The 18993-nt window shown below is 45.1% G+C and overlaps 1 protein-coding gene across 1 annotated transcript in view; it reads right to left on the bottom strand.

Moving 5' to 3' along the window:
- Positions 1–18993, bottom strand: part of LOC309498939 (uncharacterized protein) — a 259849-nt gene that overhangs the window by 230751 nt on the left and 10105 nt on the right. The window contains exons 2-3 of the mRNA XM_082169924.1: positions 1397–1720; positions 937–1299 (exon numbers count right to left, since the gene is read on the bottom strand). Coding sequence (XP_082026050.1) covers positions 937–1299; positions 1397–1720 — 687 coding nt within the window. The remainder of the gene's footprint in view (positions 1–936; positions 1300–1396; positions 1721–18993) is intronic.

The following is an 18993-nucleotide window of genomic DNA, read 5'->3' as shown; positions in this document are numbered from 1 at the left end:
AAGTTCTAAGGCCTAAGTTGATGTAGTTGTAGTTACAACTGTTAAAAACAAAATGGAAATAGAAATATGTCATATTTTAATGCATGAACACAATGTCAAGGCATTTCTTTTACAAAAATAAATCCTCACTATGATGTTATTCATTTATCCTGGGATGGCGTGAGACTAGCTGTATAATATTTATAATTATTTTGCATCAGACAACAGGAAGTACAAGTCATATGTATGTTTCACAATGTCAAAGACTCACTGACAAATCTGACTAAAGAGCTTTTTTTAATGATAATATGTGTGATGATAAAGCAGTCTGTGAGAGCCAGTGCAAACCACTGAAGCGAGAGACTGATGATGTGTGACAGTGATCATGTGATCATGAACCTTGTGTAGAAGCTGCTGCTGTAGTTCGGCTTGATGTCTTCTCAGAGTTTGAGCTTCTGACTGGAGTCAGTGTTGTTGAAGCGACTGGAGCTGCAGAAGATGAATGTTCAGACGCATCAGGACATTAACATCATATTTTCATATTGATCATGACATGCAGTTTGTGTTCAATCATCACAGCTTACAGTGGCAGTAGTTGAGAAGAGAGATGTTACTGTATCATTTATTCCTGGTTTATATGAGAGTGAAACACAGTGAGCTGCTTCCCATAAACCTTCAGCTTTCCTGAATCAATGACATGATTAAGCCTTAGAATTCCTATAACTGCATACAAATCCTTATAATTCCCAATATTGACCTCCCTCATGGGTCAGAAGAGTCTATTTTAGCCTAGTATGACCCATAGGAGGTCAATATTGGGGATTATAAGGATTTTTATGCAGTTTATGACTTTGACCACTAATATTTTACATTTGCCAAACGTATGAAGCCATCAGGAAGAGTAGAGCCAGTGTGTGAAAGTTTTGACAAATCTGTCAGAAAAGAGTGTTTTCTCACCTGAATACTTGACAGTGTATCTGACTGAGGTCTTGACTTGATTTCTGTGAGTAAGCCGACATCTCCACTCTCTGTTGTTATCTTCATTCAGGAGTGTTGTAGTCAGAGTGATGATACAGTGATATTGATCTGATGATGATGATGATAATATCTGATATCTGGAGTCTGTCTTCAGATCAACACCAGCCTGATTCACCCACAACAGCTCAACTCCCTCAGAACTGACCCGATCATCACAGGAGAATCCAGTATCTGAATACAACTGACAGGAGAGAGTCACAGAGTGGCCTGGACTGATCTCAGTCTGTGAGGATGAAGATGATGATGATGAAGATGATGATGATGATGATGAAGACACTGAAACTGAACACAAGACACAAATCACAGACTCTTCAATCATCATCTGAGTTTAAAGGGAGAATCTGCCCTTTTTAAATTGATCACATAATCATAAACTTACCATGAAGAACATGCAGAAGAACACGTGCATCAGTTCCTTGTTTCTGTCCGTTCACATATTGTTGGCAGATGTAAAATCCATAATCTTCTTCTGGGACGTTCTTGATGTTCAGAGAGCAGTCAGACTCCAGACTCAGTCTCTCATGTCTCTCTGTGTATTTCCTCTTTATCCCTCCAGCAATCAGTTCAACTCCTGCTGAATGTCTGAAGCTGTTAGCGTAGATCCATGTAGTTTTAGATTTGCAGTCAGAAAGAGCATTATTACAGGACAGACGAGCATTTTCACCAGAACTGATGAACACATGATCCTCCACTCCACTGATACCTGAAACACAGTATATCTCAGTGATCATTATGATATTAATAAATATAAACCATACCAGCATAAAAACCAGAAGAATCAAATCATACAGTCTTTTTCCAGTGTTTGATAGTTAATGCATTAATAAACATTTATTGATAAACCAAATCAAATGCCTCTTTAAGAAGGAATAAGAAATACCCTGAGTTTGAAACAAATGTAAATAATGTAATATCATCATATCTTGAACTCTTGATGTCAGCTTTGTCATAAACATTACTGGACGGCACAGGATTAGTTGATCCTCCTCTTCAACCGTAGAAAATACACTAATAACTGCCCTTAAAAGCTCTTTATCTGTTCTGTGTTTCTCTCTTTCCTTCAAACTCACCCTACTGTGACTTATGCACAGCTAAATACAAAATAACAATTCAAAACCCACAAAGAATATTTGTGGAACAGTTCCCAAAGGAAGGAGCAAAACTCAGGGAAGGTTTGCTGGGATCAGTAGTTCACTCTCCATCCAGACACAGTCGTGATGATACTGTACTTCTGTTCTCTGACCACACAACATCACTTCACTGAGCTGAACACTCGTTGTGTGTTTGATAGTAAGTTTATGATCAATCATGAGCTGAGTTTGGGAAGTAGTTAACAGTGAATTTGATCATGATTAGGGCCCTCTCAAGTAAAAGTCATGACAAAATAATGCATTAACAAATCATTTAATAAAATATCATTAAACATGCACTAGGAGAGTGATTGTATTTTTATTTTATTTTATTTTTTTACATTTTTAATAATACAAATATTATATATATATATTTTTTTTTTTTACTTCTCATCTATACATTAATGCTATGTTTTGGGAGAAGTGAAGTACTTTTGTGCCTCTTTACTGCAAAATACCTCAGCTACACCATTAGCATGCATATGAAATATTACCTTTTTATAAAAAAAATAAATAAATAAAATAACATTAATGATGATCGAAATGAAATATGAGTTGTTTCTGGATATTGATCTCGGTGTGAGATGCATAATTCTTCATCTGCTGGATAGAAGGTTTTTTTTTGCAGATAATATAGTTTTGCCAAAAAGTGTAATTACCATACACTTCCAGCAGAGGCGCCATAGAGATCCATTCATTTTTTTGGATGTGACTGACTGCTCTTATAACAGCTTTTGTTATGAATATATATATTTAAACATTTTAAAACACATTAAATCAGTATTTTTAGTTGTTATTTGAGGTCTTTTGAAGTGTCTTGTTTTTGCAATAATGCCACATAAATTTCCAGTAATGACACTAAAAGAAAAGACTTGAATGCAGTTACATATTATTTATTTCAATAATCCAAATGTATATAATTATTAACTTTAGAATAAGAAACACATTTTAGTACATCAAAGTAAATACCTGTGTGTGTCTCTCTGTGTGTGTGTGTGTGTGTGTGTGTGTGTGTGTGTGTGTGTGTGTGTGTGTGTGTGTGTGTGTGTGTGTGTGTGTGTGTCGTGATCACGTTCGTTCCACAATTTATTTTAGTCCAGGAGTTTTAGGAAAAAAGGGTGAACAAATTGCAACAGAATCAAACTCAACTGATTTTGTATCCTCAATATGTTCTGAGTAAGGAAAAAAAAGCCCCAAAGAATCCCATTAGGGGAAAGTTCAGAAAAAGACCCAAATATATCCTATTCATACGCCTATTCATTATTTTTCCCAAATGAATAGGGTAAAAAATTTAAACTTTAGATATCACCATGAAAATTACTGAGTTGATTACTTATATCAAGACAAACAAAAAATGTATAACAAGTTTTTTTTTAATTGTTTGTTAACATGGACAAATGGTGCATAATATAATTACAGATGTGCTAATTTGCATAAATACCACAACAGATCTAAACATTGGGTATTCACCTTATTTTCCATGACAACAAGGGCGACGCCATTACGCTCATTTTGTCATCTTACTTCCGGCTGAGCGGGACTTCAACTTCCGGCTGAAAGGACCGACGCTAGTTTCTTGCGTAATTCTATAGTTGTAACGGTAAAATATGTAAAGTATTATATGCTCAGTTAGGGGCTGCCATAACAATTGGATTAAGAGGATAGAGCAATTTAACCAACGGTGTTACGAACACAATGTAAAGCGATCGGAATGTTGTGGTGTACTTTATGATTTACACCCACCACCACCTCAAGACGACGAGGAGGAGCACCTGAGGCAGTGGCGGAAGGCGCTAAACTTGAAGTGTTCACCCAAGCGCTCTTATGAGTGTTCGTACCATTTTTATGGACGGGGAGCAGACTGACGAACGAACACCCTTACCCAGAGTAAAGGCTCGGCTACGATGTTCTGGTAAAGAAGTCCCGACGGGTGCTGAACAGGTTGTCAGATTAAGCTAACTTACCTAACTGTTGTTCCCTATCGTCCGGTCACTACGACGTACGTCGTGGTGAACGACGAATAGGAATCTCGCTAGAGAGGCCAATCTACTTCGAGTGAAACTAAAACAAGCCAATACACATTGGCGTGCAATCATTTGCATCAGCTGCGCAGCCTCGCAGCGCGGGTATTTAACGAGCAGCTGGTGTGATTGCACTTCAGCTTTTTGCTTCGGAGCCAAGCACTTCGATGCGTTCTACAAACAGAGTGACAAGACAAGCCTTTTCGGACCTCTCCTTCCCGGTGCGGGCGTTACAGCACGGCAGCGCGAGCAGTCTTCTTTCTCTCTCTCTTTACCTTCTCTGTCTTTTTTTGTTTTACATACTGAGCAAAAAAAAAAAAAAAAGCTGTTATAACAGCTGGTAAGGTGCGCCATTAGAGCGCTCAAAGGCTGTTCTAACAGCTGGTAAAAGAGAGACAGCGCACAGACAGGTGCACATTCCTGTCTGTGTTCGCAGTGACTGTTCCCCTGCGTGTTTCAGCACCAGTGAGAGCAGTCCCTAAAAGAGCTTACACAGATAGAGAGCGTCTTTTTAAAGATGACTTTCTATCTGTGTGTTTCTGGATGCGGTCGTTACCTGGGTTCACGGGATGGTCACCAACGCTGCCTCGTGTGTCTGGGCATTAAACACGCTGAGGCAGCGTTGGTGGATGAGTCATGTACCCATTGTGGGAAGATGACCATCGCGGAGCTGCGGTCGAGACTCACGTTCCTGCAAAGGGGCGGAGTCCCCGTGCCTCTGCCTCGATCCAATCCTCCTCAGAGGGTTGCTTCGGGCAGTGACACGGGTGACCTGAGGATTACGGTGAGCGCGTCTCCTTCGGGGAACCAACCCCCTAGGAACCCTCACCCCTCTCATGCTCCGCAGCCAGTGGAGCCCCCATTGGAGAAAGCTGGACCATCCTCGCGGTGTGTACCGGTTGTCTCCTTTGGGGCTCCCCCTGAAGACCAGATGTCGATCGCTGCATCGGAGGGTGGGTCAGACCTCTCTGCGGACGACGACTCGGCACCGCTGCCTCCTTCGGGTGTGCCAGCGGTGCCTGAGACGGACCCGGAGATGATGGCCATGCTTTCCCGGGCCGCCAAAGGGGTCGGGCTCGTGTGGAATCCTCCACCGTGTCCCGAACCCTCGAGGTTGGACGATTGGTATCTCGGGGTGGCGCGTGCTGGTTCTCAGCAACCCACCCCAGTGCCTTTCTTCCCGGAAGTGCATGAGGAGCTTACGGGGACATGGACGGCACCTTTCACTGCCAGAAACCGTCCCAGTGGTTCCTCCTCCCTCACCACCCTTGATGGCGGGGCGGCTAAGGGATACACGCGTATCCCGCCAGTGGAACGGGCCGTTGCGATGCAACTGTGCCCTAACTCCACTTGGCGTGGAGAACCGTGTCTTCCTTCCCGGGCCTGTAAGTACTCGTCGGATTTAACCGGCAAGGCTTACAAGGCCTGTGGGGAAGCCGCCTCTGCCATGCACGCTATGGCGTTGCTGCAGGTCCATCAGGCCAAGGCACTGAAGGACCTGCACGAGGGTGGTCACGATCCCCAAGTTCTTCAGGAACTTCGTATCGCGACGGACCTCGCGCTTCGTGCGACGAAGGTGACCGCGCGGTCGGTGGGTCGTGCGATGTCCACCATGGTGGTCCAGGAACGCCATCTCTGGCTGTGTCTGGCCGACATGAGGGAGACCGACAAGCTCCGGTTCCTTAACTCCCCCGTGTCCCAGACCGGCCTCTTCGGCGACGCGGTCGAGAATTTCGCCCAGCAGTTCTCGGCTGTACAAAAGCAGACTGAGGCCATCAGACACATCCTGCCGCGACGGCCAGCTGCTGCTCCCACCCCACCGCCTGCGGCCCCTCAGTCTGCTCGTCGCCGAGGGCGGCCTCCTGCGTCTGCCCCTGCTCCCGCGCCGCCGCAGCAGCCTCCATCTAAACGGCGCCGTGGAGCCAGTCGCAGGCGGGCCGCCCCGCCCGTCCAGGACCCCGCTAAGAAGGGCGGCAAAGCCAGGAGCAAGCGGCCCTAGGACGGGCGACCCAGAGATGGCAGGGACTGCTCTCCAGGAGACGATGACCGCATCGCTCCATCCCCCGGAAGAGGGCCGGGTGGAAAATCCTTTGTTTCCTTTTGTTTTTGTTCCGCCGCTGGCCTCAAAACCAGCGGTACCCAAATTTTCAATAAAAGAGCAGTTTCTTCCGTCTCTGGGTCCGAAGAGGGCCCGGAGAGCAGTGGGGGGAGAGAATCCTCACCACTCTCATCCGCCTCTTCTATCGCCAGCAGGCAGCAGTGTGCAGTTCGAGAACGCAACCAAGCCGCCTCCTGCACCTCCGGCCTCGTGGAACCAGGTAAGTGTTGCACAGCACACTCAGACTCCGCTACGGGCCGCCTCCCAGAGAGAGCCTCCCGAGCCGAGCCCCTGTGTTCCACCTCGCTGCCCCACTCCGGGTACGCCTACGGTCCCTTTGGTCCCGCTTGTACGGTCTCTGCGAGCCTGGTTAGCACTCCCCAGTCCGTCTCGCTGGCTCATTCGGACCATCAGGCTCGGCTATGCGATTCAGTTCGCCCGGCGTCCCCCCAAGTTTCGGGCCATCCACTCCACTACAGTGAGAGCAGCCGATGCCCATGTCTTGCGCGCGGAGATCGCAGTCCTACTGGCGAAGGACGCGATAGAGCCGGTCCCTCCAGCCGATATGAGGTCAGGGCACTACAGTCCCTACTTCATTGTACCCAAGAAAGGTGGTGGGTTACGACCGATCTTGGACCTGCGAGTTTTGAATCGGAGCCTTCACAAGCTACCGTTCAAAATGCTTACGCAGAAACGCATTTTCGAATGCATCCGTCCCCAGGATTGGTTTGCAGCGATCGACCTGAAGGACGCGTACTTTCATGTCTCGATTCTTCCTCGACACAGGCCGTTTCTGCGCTTTGCGTTCGAGGGTCGAGCATATCAGTACAAGGTCCTGCCCTTCGGGCTGGCCCTGTCTCCTCGTGTCTTCACGAAAGTCACGGAGGGGGCCCTTGTTCCCATGAGAGAACAGGGCGTTCGCATTCTCAACTATCTCGACGACTGGCTCATACTGGCACACTCTCGAGATCAGTTATGCGAACACAGGGACCTCGTGCTCAGGCACCTCAGCCAGCTGGGCCTTCAGGTCAACTGGGAGAAGAGCAAACTCGCCCCCGTGCAGAGGATCTCTTATCTCGGTATGGAGTTGGATTCGGTCGCTCAGACAGCGCGTCTCACAGAGCAACGCGCTCAGTCGGTGCTGAACTGCTTGAACACGTTCAAAGGCAGGACGGCGGTCCCACTGAAATTCTTTCAGAGGCTCCTGGGGCATATGGCAGCGGCAGCAGCGGTAACTCCGCTCGGGCTGCTTCATATGAGACCGCTTCAGCACTGGCTTCACGGCCGAGTCCCGAGATGGGCGTGGCATCACGGCACTCACCGGGTGGCAATCACACCGGCGTGCCGCCAGACCTTCAGCCCGTGGTCAGACCCCTCGTTCCTTCGGGCAGGAGTCCCCTTGGAACAGGTGTCCAGGCATGCTGTGGTATTCACAGATGCCTCTGCCACCGGCTGGGGTGCCACGTACAACGGGCATGCAGTATCAGGGGTGTGGACGGGCCCCCAACTGCACTGGCACATCAACTGCCTCGAGTTGCTAGCAGTTCGTCTCGCTCTGAGCCGCCTAAAAAGGCCGCTACAGGGCAGAGACGTGCTGGTCCGTACGGACAACACTGCGACCGTTGCGTACATCAACCGTCAAGGTGGTCTACGCTCCCGTCGCATGTCGCAACTCGCCCGCCATCTCCTCCTTTGGAGTCAGAAGCATCTGAGGTCGCTTCGAGCCATGTATGTCCCCGGTGTGCTCAACCGTGTGGCCGACGAGCTATCACGAGCTGTGCTCCCGGGAGAATGGCGACTCCACCCCCAGGTGGTTCAGCTGATCTGGAGAGAGTTCGGAGAGGCTCAGGTAGACCTGTTTGCCTCCTCAGAGACCTCCCACTGCCAGCTGTTTTACTCCCTGACCGAGGGAACACTCGGCACGGACGCACTGGCTCACAGCTGGCCCCGGGGCCTCTGCAAATATGCATTTCCCCCAGTGAGCCTACTTGCACAGACCCTGTGCAAAGTCAGGGAGGACGAGGAGCAGGTCCTTCTGGTGGCTCCCTATTGGCCCACCCGGACTTGGTTCCCAGAACTCATGCTCCTCGTGACAGTCCCTCCCTGGCCCATTCCTCTGAGGAAGGATCTTCTGACTCAGAGACGGGGCACCCTATGGCACCCGCGTCCGGACCTCTGGAAACTCCATGTCTGGTCCCTGGACGGGACGCGGAGGTTCTAGGTGACTTACCCCCAGAGGTACTTAACACCATCACTTCTGCGCAAGCGCCGTCTACGAGACGTGCGTACGCCTTGAAGTGGAACCTGTTCGTCGAGTGGTGTTCCTCCCGTAGAGAGGACCCCCGAAGATGTTCGATAGGGTCAGTGCTTTCCTTCTTGCAGCAAGGGTTGGAGCGAAGGCTGTCTCCCTCCACCCTTAAAGTACATGCTGCTGCTATTTCAGCATATCATGACCACATAGATGGCAAAACAGTTGGGAAGCACGACCTGGTCGTCAGGTTCCTTAGGGGGGCGAGACGATTAAATCCTCCTCGTCCCCCCTCCATACCCTCTTGGGACCTTTCCCTGGTGCTCCGAGCACTTCAGGATGCTCCCCTTGAGCCTTTGCAGTCAGCAGACTTAAAGCTTCTCTCCTTGAAGACTTTGCTGCTGATTGCACTGGCTTCGATCAAGAGGGTAGGGGACCTGCAAGCATTTTCGGTCGACGAATCGTGCCTAGAGTTCGGGCCGGGTGACAACCATGTTGTACTGAGACCCCGGCCTGGCTATGTGCCCAAGGTTCCTACCACTCCCTTTAGAGATCAGGTAGTGAACCTGCAAGCGCTGCCCCTGGAGGAGGCAGACCCAGCCCTGGCTTTGCTCTGTCCCGTTCGCGCTCTGCGTATGTACGTGGACAGAACTCAAAGCATCAGGACCTCAGACCAGCTCTTTGTCTGTTACGGAGGCCAGCAGAAGGGAAAGGCTGTCTCCAAGCAGAGGATGGCCCACTGGATAGTGGATGCCATCGCCTTGGCTTACCAAGCTCAAGGCGTGCCCTGCCCGCTCAGGTTGCATGCACACTCCACGAGAGGCGTTGCATCCTCCTGGGCGCTGGCACGTGGCTCCTCGCTAACAGATATCTGTAGAGCTGCGGGCTGGGCGACACCTAACACGTTCGCTAGATTCTATAGCCTACGTGTAGAGCCTGTGTCCTCCCGTGTTCTCACCCTAAACGGGTAGAAGCACTGTGAGTACCGGCTCTGTCGGCTTGCTGCATCCTACTGTGCATCCTTATTGCTCCAGAGTCGAACCTGTTGAGTCCTCCAACACCCTCGGCACGGACATGGCGGAGCGTCCAGTGCCAGGCCTTTATCCGCTGAATCCTTGAGATCCGGGTCTAGGCTGGGTCCCATATGTGTATATTCTCCACGGCTGCTCCTAAACGGAAGCCCGTGTCTTTCCCTTGGGCTAAGTCACCCATTATTCATATGCAGTACAACCCTCGGGTTAGTCCATATGTCTATTCCCACATAACTCTTCTTAAGAATGTGGCTCCCGCAGCGTTCCCCTCCCTCAGATCGGGCACGCTTTCCCAGTGTTATCCAATAATCTCACTGTATGGGTTATAACGGAACAACAGTGACGGATACTCTCGGTGTAAGCCTTCTCCTATCGTTCTTCCAGGCAAGAAGGTGTGGAGGCTTACACAGGGCGCTGGATGGGGTGCAGCAGCTGTGGCGCTTTGGTAGGGATTCCTATTCGTCGTTCACCACGACGTACGTCGTAGTGACCGGACGATAGGGAACGTCTCGGTTACATATGGTAACCCTCGTTCCCTGAGGGAGGGAACGGAGACGTACGTCCCGTCGCCACATCTGCGGCTACCCGCCGGGGCGACCAGCTTTTTCAGGCTTGGCTCCTCAGCAAAAAACTGAAGTGCAATCACACCAGCTGCTCGTTAAATACCCGCGCTGCGAGGCTGCGCAGCTGATGCAAATGATTGCACGCCAATGTGTATTGGCTTGTTTTAGTTTCACTCGAAGTAGATTGGCCTCTCTAGCGAGATTCCTATTCGTCGTTCACCACGACGTACGTCTCCGTTCCCTCCCTCAGGGAACGAGGGTTACCATATGTAACCGAGACGTTTCCTAACTTACCTATCTATGTGCTTGTTAGCCTAAGGTTAGATGAAGTCCGTTCTATGAATACATTTAAGATTAGTAACGAGCCGTTCACAAAATACAACGAATCTTGCATGATTACCATTGGTGAAAAGGAGAGATGCATTAAAAACGAGACACACAATCTCCTAACTCTACGTAGGTCAATATCAATATCTGAGTGAGAGATGTAGCTAGCTGGCCTCCTTACAGGAATAATGTGAGCTATTGTAAGACTGTAATGTACCATAATATATTGTACTATCGTGAATATTCATTCATTTTTTATTTCAGACCCTTATAGGTCCATATCACAAAGTAAACGAAATATAAGAAATATGACATATAGGTGTCATGTTTGGCTACACCAAAATATGACATATATCACCTATATGTCATATTTCTTATATTTCGTTTACTTTGTGATATGGACCTATAAGGGTCTGAAATAAAAAATGAATGAATATTCACGATAGTACAATATATTATGGTACATTACAGTCTTACAATAGCTCACATTATTCCTGTAAGGAGGCCAGCTAGCTACATCTCTCACTCAGATATTGATATTGACCTACGTAGAGTTAGGAGATTGTGTGTCTCATTTTTAATGCATCTCTCCTTTTCACACTGTTCTAAGTATGAGTGCCATCATAAATTCATTCTCATGATCTATTTTAAGTACTAATGTCAAAATGTTTATGGTTACTTCCATAGAACATCGATGAGCGTCAGTGTTGCAGTGGACAACTGTGAGGATGATCACAGCCACATCCCCCAGACCTGTGATGCAGAAACACAATGGGAGGATCCATCTGTCTCTGACCACAACTACGCTCCAAAATCTCAACTCAACCTGAAGCCACATGCATCTGAAATGGGAACACAATGCGTTGAGCCAGTGCCATAGTACATAACTCTGCTGAGAAACAACCACCTTTGTCAGCTCTACACAGGGTCGACATTGGATGCGTTCCATTCAGTTGCCGAGCACCTTACCAGTTCATACACCAACAGCTTTCAGCTACACACTTGGGGTCAGCTCCTGATGACTCTGATGAAGCGGCGTCTTAAAGGGTTAGTTCACCCAAAAATGAAAATTCTGTCAGTAATTACTCACCCTCATGTTGTTCCAACCCCGTAAGACCTTTGTTCATTTTCGGAACACAAAAAAAACACAAAAAAAACCTAATATTATGAAATATTATTACAATTTAAAATAATGGTTCTCTTTTTTAATATACTTTAAAATGTAATTTATTTTTGTGATGCAAAGCTGAATTTTCATCAGCAAGTACTCCAGTCTTTGGTGTCTTATGATCCTTCAGAAATCATTCTAATATGATGATTTGATACTCAGTTATTATCAATGATGGAAACAGTTGTGCTGTTTAATATATTTTTTGGGAATACTTTTTTCAGGATTCATTGAGTAAAACGTTAACAGCATTTATTCATAAAAACAGCATTTATTCCAAATAAAAACATTTCTAACAATATAAATCGTTACCATCACCTTTTATCAATTTAACGCATCCTTGTTGAATTAAAGTACTAATTTCTTAAAAAAAAAATAGTTATTGTTTCCAAACTTTTGAACGGTAGTGTATATTGTTACAAAAGATTTCTATTCTAAGTAAATACAGTTCTTTTTAACTTTTTATTCATCAAATAATCCTGAAAAAAGTATCTCAGGTTATAAAAAAAATATTAAGCAGCACAACTGTTTCCAACATTGATCATAAATCATCATATTAGACTCATTTCTGAAGGATCATAAGACACCAAAGACTGGATTACTTGCTGATGAAAATTCAGCTTTGCATCACAAAAATAAATTACATTTTAAAGTATATTAAAAAAGAGAACCATTATTTTAAATTGTAATAATATTTCATAATATTAGTTTTTTTTTTTTTTTACTGCAGGCTTGATGAGCATAAGAGACTTCTTTCAAAAACATAACGTAACGTTTCCAAACTTTTGACTGGTACTGTATGTAGGTTATATAATTTTAAATCTAATTTAAGTTAATTTTATATACTTTAAGCATTATCGTATCGCATATCGAATATCGCATTGTTTAATGAGTTATCGCATTTTTCTTCAATATCGTGCACTTAATAACTTCTTCCAGGCAATGAAGTAATGGCAGACAGAGGCTTCACCATTACCGATCTCCTCTATGAAAGGAAGGTGAAACTTGTCCTTCTTGTGAATCTTGTAAAACAGATTTTACCTGTTGTGAATAGTTATTTTTATAAACCTTTACAATGTGACCAGATTTTACCTGTTATGAATAGTTATTTTTATAAACCTTTACAATGTGAGCAGATGTTACCTGTTATGAATAGTTATTTTTATAAACCTTTACAGTGTGACCAGATTTTACCTGTTATGAATAGTTATTTTTATAAACCTTTACAATGTGACCAGATTTTACCTGTAAGTCATTTATTATTAAACCATATAATGTGAGCTCTGTAGATTCCCCTTAAAACTTAAATGATTCTTCTAGTTAGAAGGAATAAGTCACGTCAAGTTTGCAAATGAATACCATCTTGGTTTATTACTTATGAAATGTAAATGGTGAAATGTATCTACATGAAGGTCAGTGGAAGGTGTCTCTAGCTTCCTGAAAACATCAAACACTTCTTACAACTGATTTTATACAACTTATTTAATCATTCATATTTAACCAATTACCTAATCTCCTATCCTTAACCCTAAATATTCTCATTCCTTCTTATTTACAAATAATTTTTCAATGGATAAGACACATGCCTTTGGTGTGAGAGACCCGGGTTCGAATCCACTGTGAGACACCAATGTGTCCCTGAGCAAGACACTTAACCCCTAGTTGCTCCAGAGGCTCTGACATATATTGCAATTGTAAGTCGCTAACAATAAAAAAAAAAACTTGTAATACATTTTTTGTTTGTCTTGATATAAGTAATCAACTCAGTAATTTTTATGGTGATATCTAAAGGTTAAATTTTTTACCCTATTCATGTGAGAAAGATAATGAATAGGCGTATGAATAGGATATATTTGGGTCTTTTTCATGGGATTCTTCAGAGCTTTTTTCCCCTTACTCAGGACATATTGAGGATACAAAATCAGTTGAGTTTGATTCTGTTGCAATCTGTTCACGGTTGACCCCCATTTTGGCTTAAAACGCCTGGACTATTTGTGCTCTAGTACATTAACGTATGGAAATTTTCAGATTTATTCTGGATTTATAGATTTTTTTTGACAAATGAAAAATAAAAAAACAATTTTCATTTCAAAGACATTCATTTCAATGTCTTGAGTCTGACTTTTTTTTAAAATACCTTCAGAACAACCGAATCAAGCCCAGTTTTTGTGTGTGTAAAGATAGATCATTTAGAAAAAGTCACAAAATCTTATTGCACTGAGATGAAGGAAACCATTTTTTTTTTAACTAAAGAAAAGTCGACAAATTAGGGTTCGGTCCTGGAGGGCCACTGTTACACTGTTATATTTGTTGTGTTTTATTTTCTGAGAGTGCAAGCATGATGTTGAATCATCATCATCACATTGTAACATAAATTTTATGCCATTATCATTGATTTTCGGATGAAATCTAAAAAAACATTATGGGTGTAAAAGTGATGTTGATTCAATGCAGTAACATTGACACATTAACACTGATTTAACATTGTTTGGATGGTTGCTTGCTATCTGGGACCCTCATCAAACACAGCTAATCAATGTCTCCAGGATCACTAGAAAGCTACAGGCAGGAGAGTTTATCAGGGTTGGAGAGAAACTCTGCAGGACAGTGGCCCTCCAGGACAGAGTTTGCCCATCCCTGGTTTTCTTTATGAAGCACGTCACCGTTATTGAGATTCACGCCCTGATTCTTGAGGTTTGAGTGTATCAAAGTGAAACAGTTGTTCAAAATGTTTAGTGTTTTTCTATATGTTTTACTCTAATCAATTATATGTAATGAATAACACACATGACAGTCTAGAAGAGGTCAGCTGATCAGAGCACTACATGATGACTATATCATTATCATCATCATCAAGTAGATGACATCATCTGATCACATTAGTAGTGGGAATCTAGTAGTAGTAGTATATTTATCAAAGTGATTTTCCCCATCATAGATAAAGTTTAAATTACCAACTCTTTTGGTACATTCATATGGAGAAGAACCATCATGATAGAAATTCAAAAAATTTGAATTGAAAGAAATAAGAAAGCTATAAGAAATGGAGATTGAGACCAAAAACGCAGCAGTAACTGTTAAAAAACTGACGACACGCTTGTTTATAAGAAAGTTTGGGAATTATTAACTCATTTATGTGTCCAGCGCTGTCACATCACGTCAGGTGTCAAAAGAACGAAAGACTCAGAAGAATCAGACCCGAAGACTCAAGAGATGAACTAATCATTTCTCTTTCCGGTACAGAACCCAAGATGAACAAATCACTCTCTGAGACAACTCAGTAGTCCTGAGTCATATTAAAGATTTGTTCAAAATAAACGAATCGTTCATGACCGACGCATCACTAGAACACATTTACTCTTACTGTTCTTGCCATAAAACACAGTTCCAGCAGCCAGAGAAAAACTAACATTAAAACATCAAGACTCAAACTGACAAACTGACTTTTTGTTAATCTAACCGAGGCGAACTTTAGTCTAAAAGCATAATTAAAATGGAAAGGCACTTTTAAGTTTGACCGTATTTACGTTTTCGGTCAAATTGCCTTTTGAATGGGAGTGAATGGGAGTGAATGGGAGTGAATGCGGCTCGACTATGCATCAAAAATCGCTATTTTTAAAACACTAAGAAGGCTCGACACAACATGAAACTTTGCTGGAAGTATCACCAGGGGCTCTACACATGAACTCCAGCATTGAGAACATTGTGTACACAGAGTTTACTAAAAAGAAAGATTTTGAACAACTCACTGCAGCTCCGCCAGCATTTTGAGTCAAAAATAGTCGTTAGTTTTTAGGTCTCTCTCTCTCTCTCTCTCTCTCTCTCTCTCTCTCTCTCTCTCTCTCTCTCTCTCTCAGGAAACATGTACATGCTGGCTAAGATTAATGGTATAAGTTATCATCATCTCATGCATCTATGTTGTTACTATTTTAAGTATAACTATAAGGTCATTAAACCATTTCAATTACAACTAATGTGCCAAATAGTTTTGTGTGTACTGTACTGTAGGAAAAAAAACCAACTTGCATCACAATATTGCAATTGTAATTGTGTAATTGCAGGTGTAATTGTGATTGTCAAAACATTTGGTAACTAAACAGAATTTTACACAATTTTCACGATTTCAATTCAATTCTTGGGATTTGATTTCAATCTTGATTCAATATTGACTCTTTGGATACATATTAGGTAGGCTACTACAGTAGAGAGCCTACATGTTAATTTTTCTCAAGAAAAAATATCTCACATAATGCTGTAAACATACAGAGAGCCCTGTCAGCTGGTATTATTAAAGGTTAAAAATTAATTGGTTTTCATTATAATAACAATTATGACAAGTAAAAATATAATACAAATGTAATATAGTGCACATATTTAGCAAAATACTTCTCTCTATAGCTATTTTTTTGTAGTCAACTAGTGTTGGTCATTAAATGGCTTTCCTGAGGTAAATGTAACTAATGTTCTGTGACATAATTGTTCACCTGCAGTTTTATTGACAACTTTCCATGGTTGAAAAACACTGATTGATCGATATTATGTATGAGGCATAAATACCTTTCGGTAAGTTGTACTGTATCTTTAAATAAAAAGTAACAGATGATCGGATTACTTGAACTGAGGCGTTACAGCGATCGGTCCCGTCACATTTACAAGCACCAAAACGGTATTTATTGTCTGAATTTCGTAATAAAATGGACATAACCTGAGAGCTGATAATTGTTTTCATATCAATAGTAACCTGCTCTGTCTAGTCTGTCGGTGTCAGTGTCCTCTTTGCTCCACGATTTTTCTCTGCGTGAGAAAATGGATGTGTGGCGCGAGAGCGTGTGAAAACGTACTCGGTTACTAACGTAACCTCGGTTCTCTCTAGAAGAGGTCTCTCGTACTGCGTAAGATATCTTACGCTAGGGGAAAATCCTTTTCCGCGAGATATTGAAGCCAAAAATTATCCTTAATTTTGTAATAATGCAAAACGCGTTGCAGCAGCAATGCAGACATAGGCGAGACAGCTCGCGCGCCTATTGGCTGCTCTGCGGCAACTGCAGCAGCCTATCGAGCGAGGCCTGGCGTGACGTCAGACCCAATCAGGGCACTTCGCGCCCGCTGCGTCGCGTCACGTCCCGCCGAAATGGGCGTGGTCTAGGCCTATAAATATCGCTCGCAGGCAGCTATTATCTGGTTTTTCATCATCGAAGCAACCAGAGCGTGTGCATGCACGGCAAGATACGCAGTACTCGTTCCCTCTTCTAGAGAGAACCGAGGTTACGTTAGTAACCGAGTACGTTCTCTTACGAGAGGTCTCTCGTACTGCGTAAGATATCTTACGCTAGGGGACCCAATGTAAAACGCCGTGCATGCTGAGATCTGACACCAAGGACCCAAGGGCGAAAGCCCGGGGTACATATAGTGCACAATCACTCAGGGAACTCACAGGGAGTCCGGGAAGAGGGAGGGGTGCAGCCTCACTCTTCCACATATAGCAGCGTCGATGGGACGCGAATTTCATCATACAGACAGGGCGGGGTACGGCCTGAACTGATGGGGAAATGTGGGTCTTACACAGTTTGCCCAGCTTTATACTGTCGAACATTGAGCTGTGCTCAGCAGACGCAGCATTCTGAGCTGATCGCATCAGGTCAGATAATACTGGTAAATTTAGACCGACAGCAGCCTGGCCTGCAGGGCGGGAACCTCTAGGTTATAAAACCTTATAAATGTAGACGGGGAGGCCCAGCCTGCCGCCATACAAATATCTTGCAAGGCAATCCCGCTTGACCAGGCCCACGAAGAGGCCATGCCTCTCGTGGAGTGCGCTCTGACACCCAATGGGCACTGCATGCCCTTGGAGGCGTATGCCAGCGCTATAGCATCAACTATCCATCTGGATAGGCTCTGTTTCGACGCGGCTAGTCCCTTAGAACGTCCGCTAAACGAAACAAAAAGCTGTTCCGTCTGTCTGAAAACAGACGAGCGAGACACATAAGCTCGTAATGCCCTGACTGGGCAAAGGAGGCTCGCGTCTCTTTCCTCATCAGGGACCGGTAGGGCTGACAGGGAGATAACCTGCGCCCTAAACGGTGTGTTGAGGGATTTTGGAACATAACCGTGCTTAGGTTTGAGTATAACTTTTGAGTCATTGGGCCCAAACTCCATGCACGCCGCGCTCACAGAGAGCGCGTGCAGATCCCCTATGCGCTTCACTGAAGCGAGAGCCAGCAAAAACACCGTCTTGAAAGACAGGTGTTTCAAATCGATTGACTGTAAAGGCTCAAATGGCGCACCTTTCATGGCTTCCAGAACCGTAGAAAGGTCCCATACGGGGACTGAGGGAGGTCTGGGAGGATTCAGTCTCTTAGCCCCTCTAAGGAAGCGGATGACTAAATCGTTCCTTCCTATTGACTGACCAAGCGTTGTTTCTGAGAACGCTGCTATAGCCGCCACATAAACTTTGAGCGTGGAGGGGGCCCTGCCCCCATCCAACAGCTCTTGTAGGAAGGAAAGCACCTCCGTCACACCACAGTTTGTGGGTGACACACCACGGGCTGTGCACCAGCCCGAAAACACCGACCATTTCGAAGAATAGAGTCGTCTCGTAGACGGAGCTGTAGCCTGCGTGATCGTGTTTAATACTCCTTTAGGGAGTCCAACATGTACCCGTTGATGGCCCAGACATGAAGGGACCATAGTTCCGGGTGAGGATGCCAGATCGAGCCGCGGGCCTGTGAGAGGAGATCTCTCCTCATTGGTACTGGCCAGGGGGCAGTACTCGCTAACTGCATCACGACTGGGAACCAAGGTTGGTTTTTCCAGAACGGTGCTACCAGCAGTACTGAGCATCCTTCTTCCCTGATCCGTTCTATCACCTGAGGCAGGAGAGAGACGGGGGGAAAAGCATAGAGCGGGCGGCGGGGCCACACATGGGCCAGCGCGCTCCTGCTCTTGGAGAAAAATTCTTGACAGTGAGCGTTTTCTTGAGACGCAAACAGGTCCACTTCCGCTCTGCCAAATTTCTTCCACAGCAGATGGACTGTCTGTGGGTGTAGAGACCACTCGCCTGCCGGAACATTGTTCCTGGACAGTCTGTCCGGTCCTATATTCAAGATCCCTGGCACGTGCGCTGCTCTGAGCGAGCGCAGGTTGCACTGAGCCCATACCAGGAGGCGTTCTGCCAGCCTGTACAGTTTCTCGGATCTGATGCCGCCCTGGCGATTTATGTAGGACACCACAGACATGTTGTCCGAACGGACCAAGACGTGGTGACCTTTTATTTGGGGACAAAAACGCGTCAGCGCGTTGTCTACTGCCAGCATTTCGAGGCAGTTTATGTGCAGGAGCTTCTCCCGTTCTGACCATTGGCCGAAGAACGGTCTGCCCTCGAGCAGCGCTC

Source organism: Leuciscus leuciscus (assembly GCF_965113295.1).
Source record: "Leuciscus leuciscus genome assembly, chromosome: 1".
NCBI classification, from domain to species: Eukaryota; Metazoa; Chordata; class Actinopteri; order Cypriniformes; family Leuciscidae; genus Leuciscus; species Leuciscus leuciscus.
The sequence above is the reverse complement of the archived record's forward strand: the minus strand, read 5'-3'. Positions and strand labels throughout refer to the sequence as shown.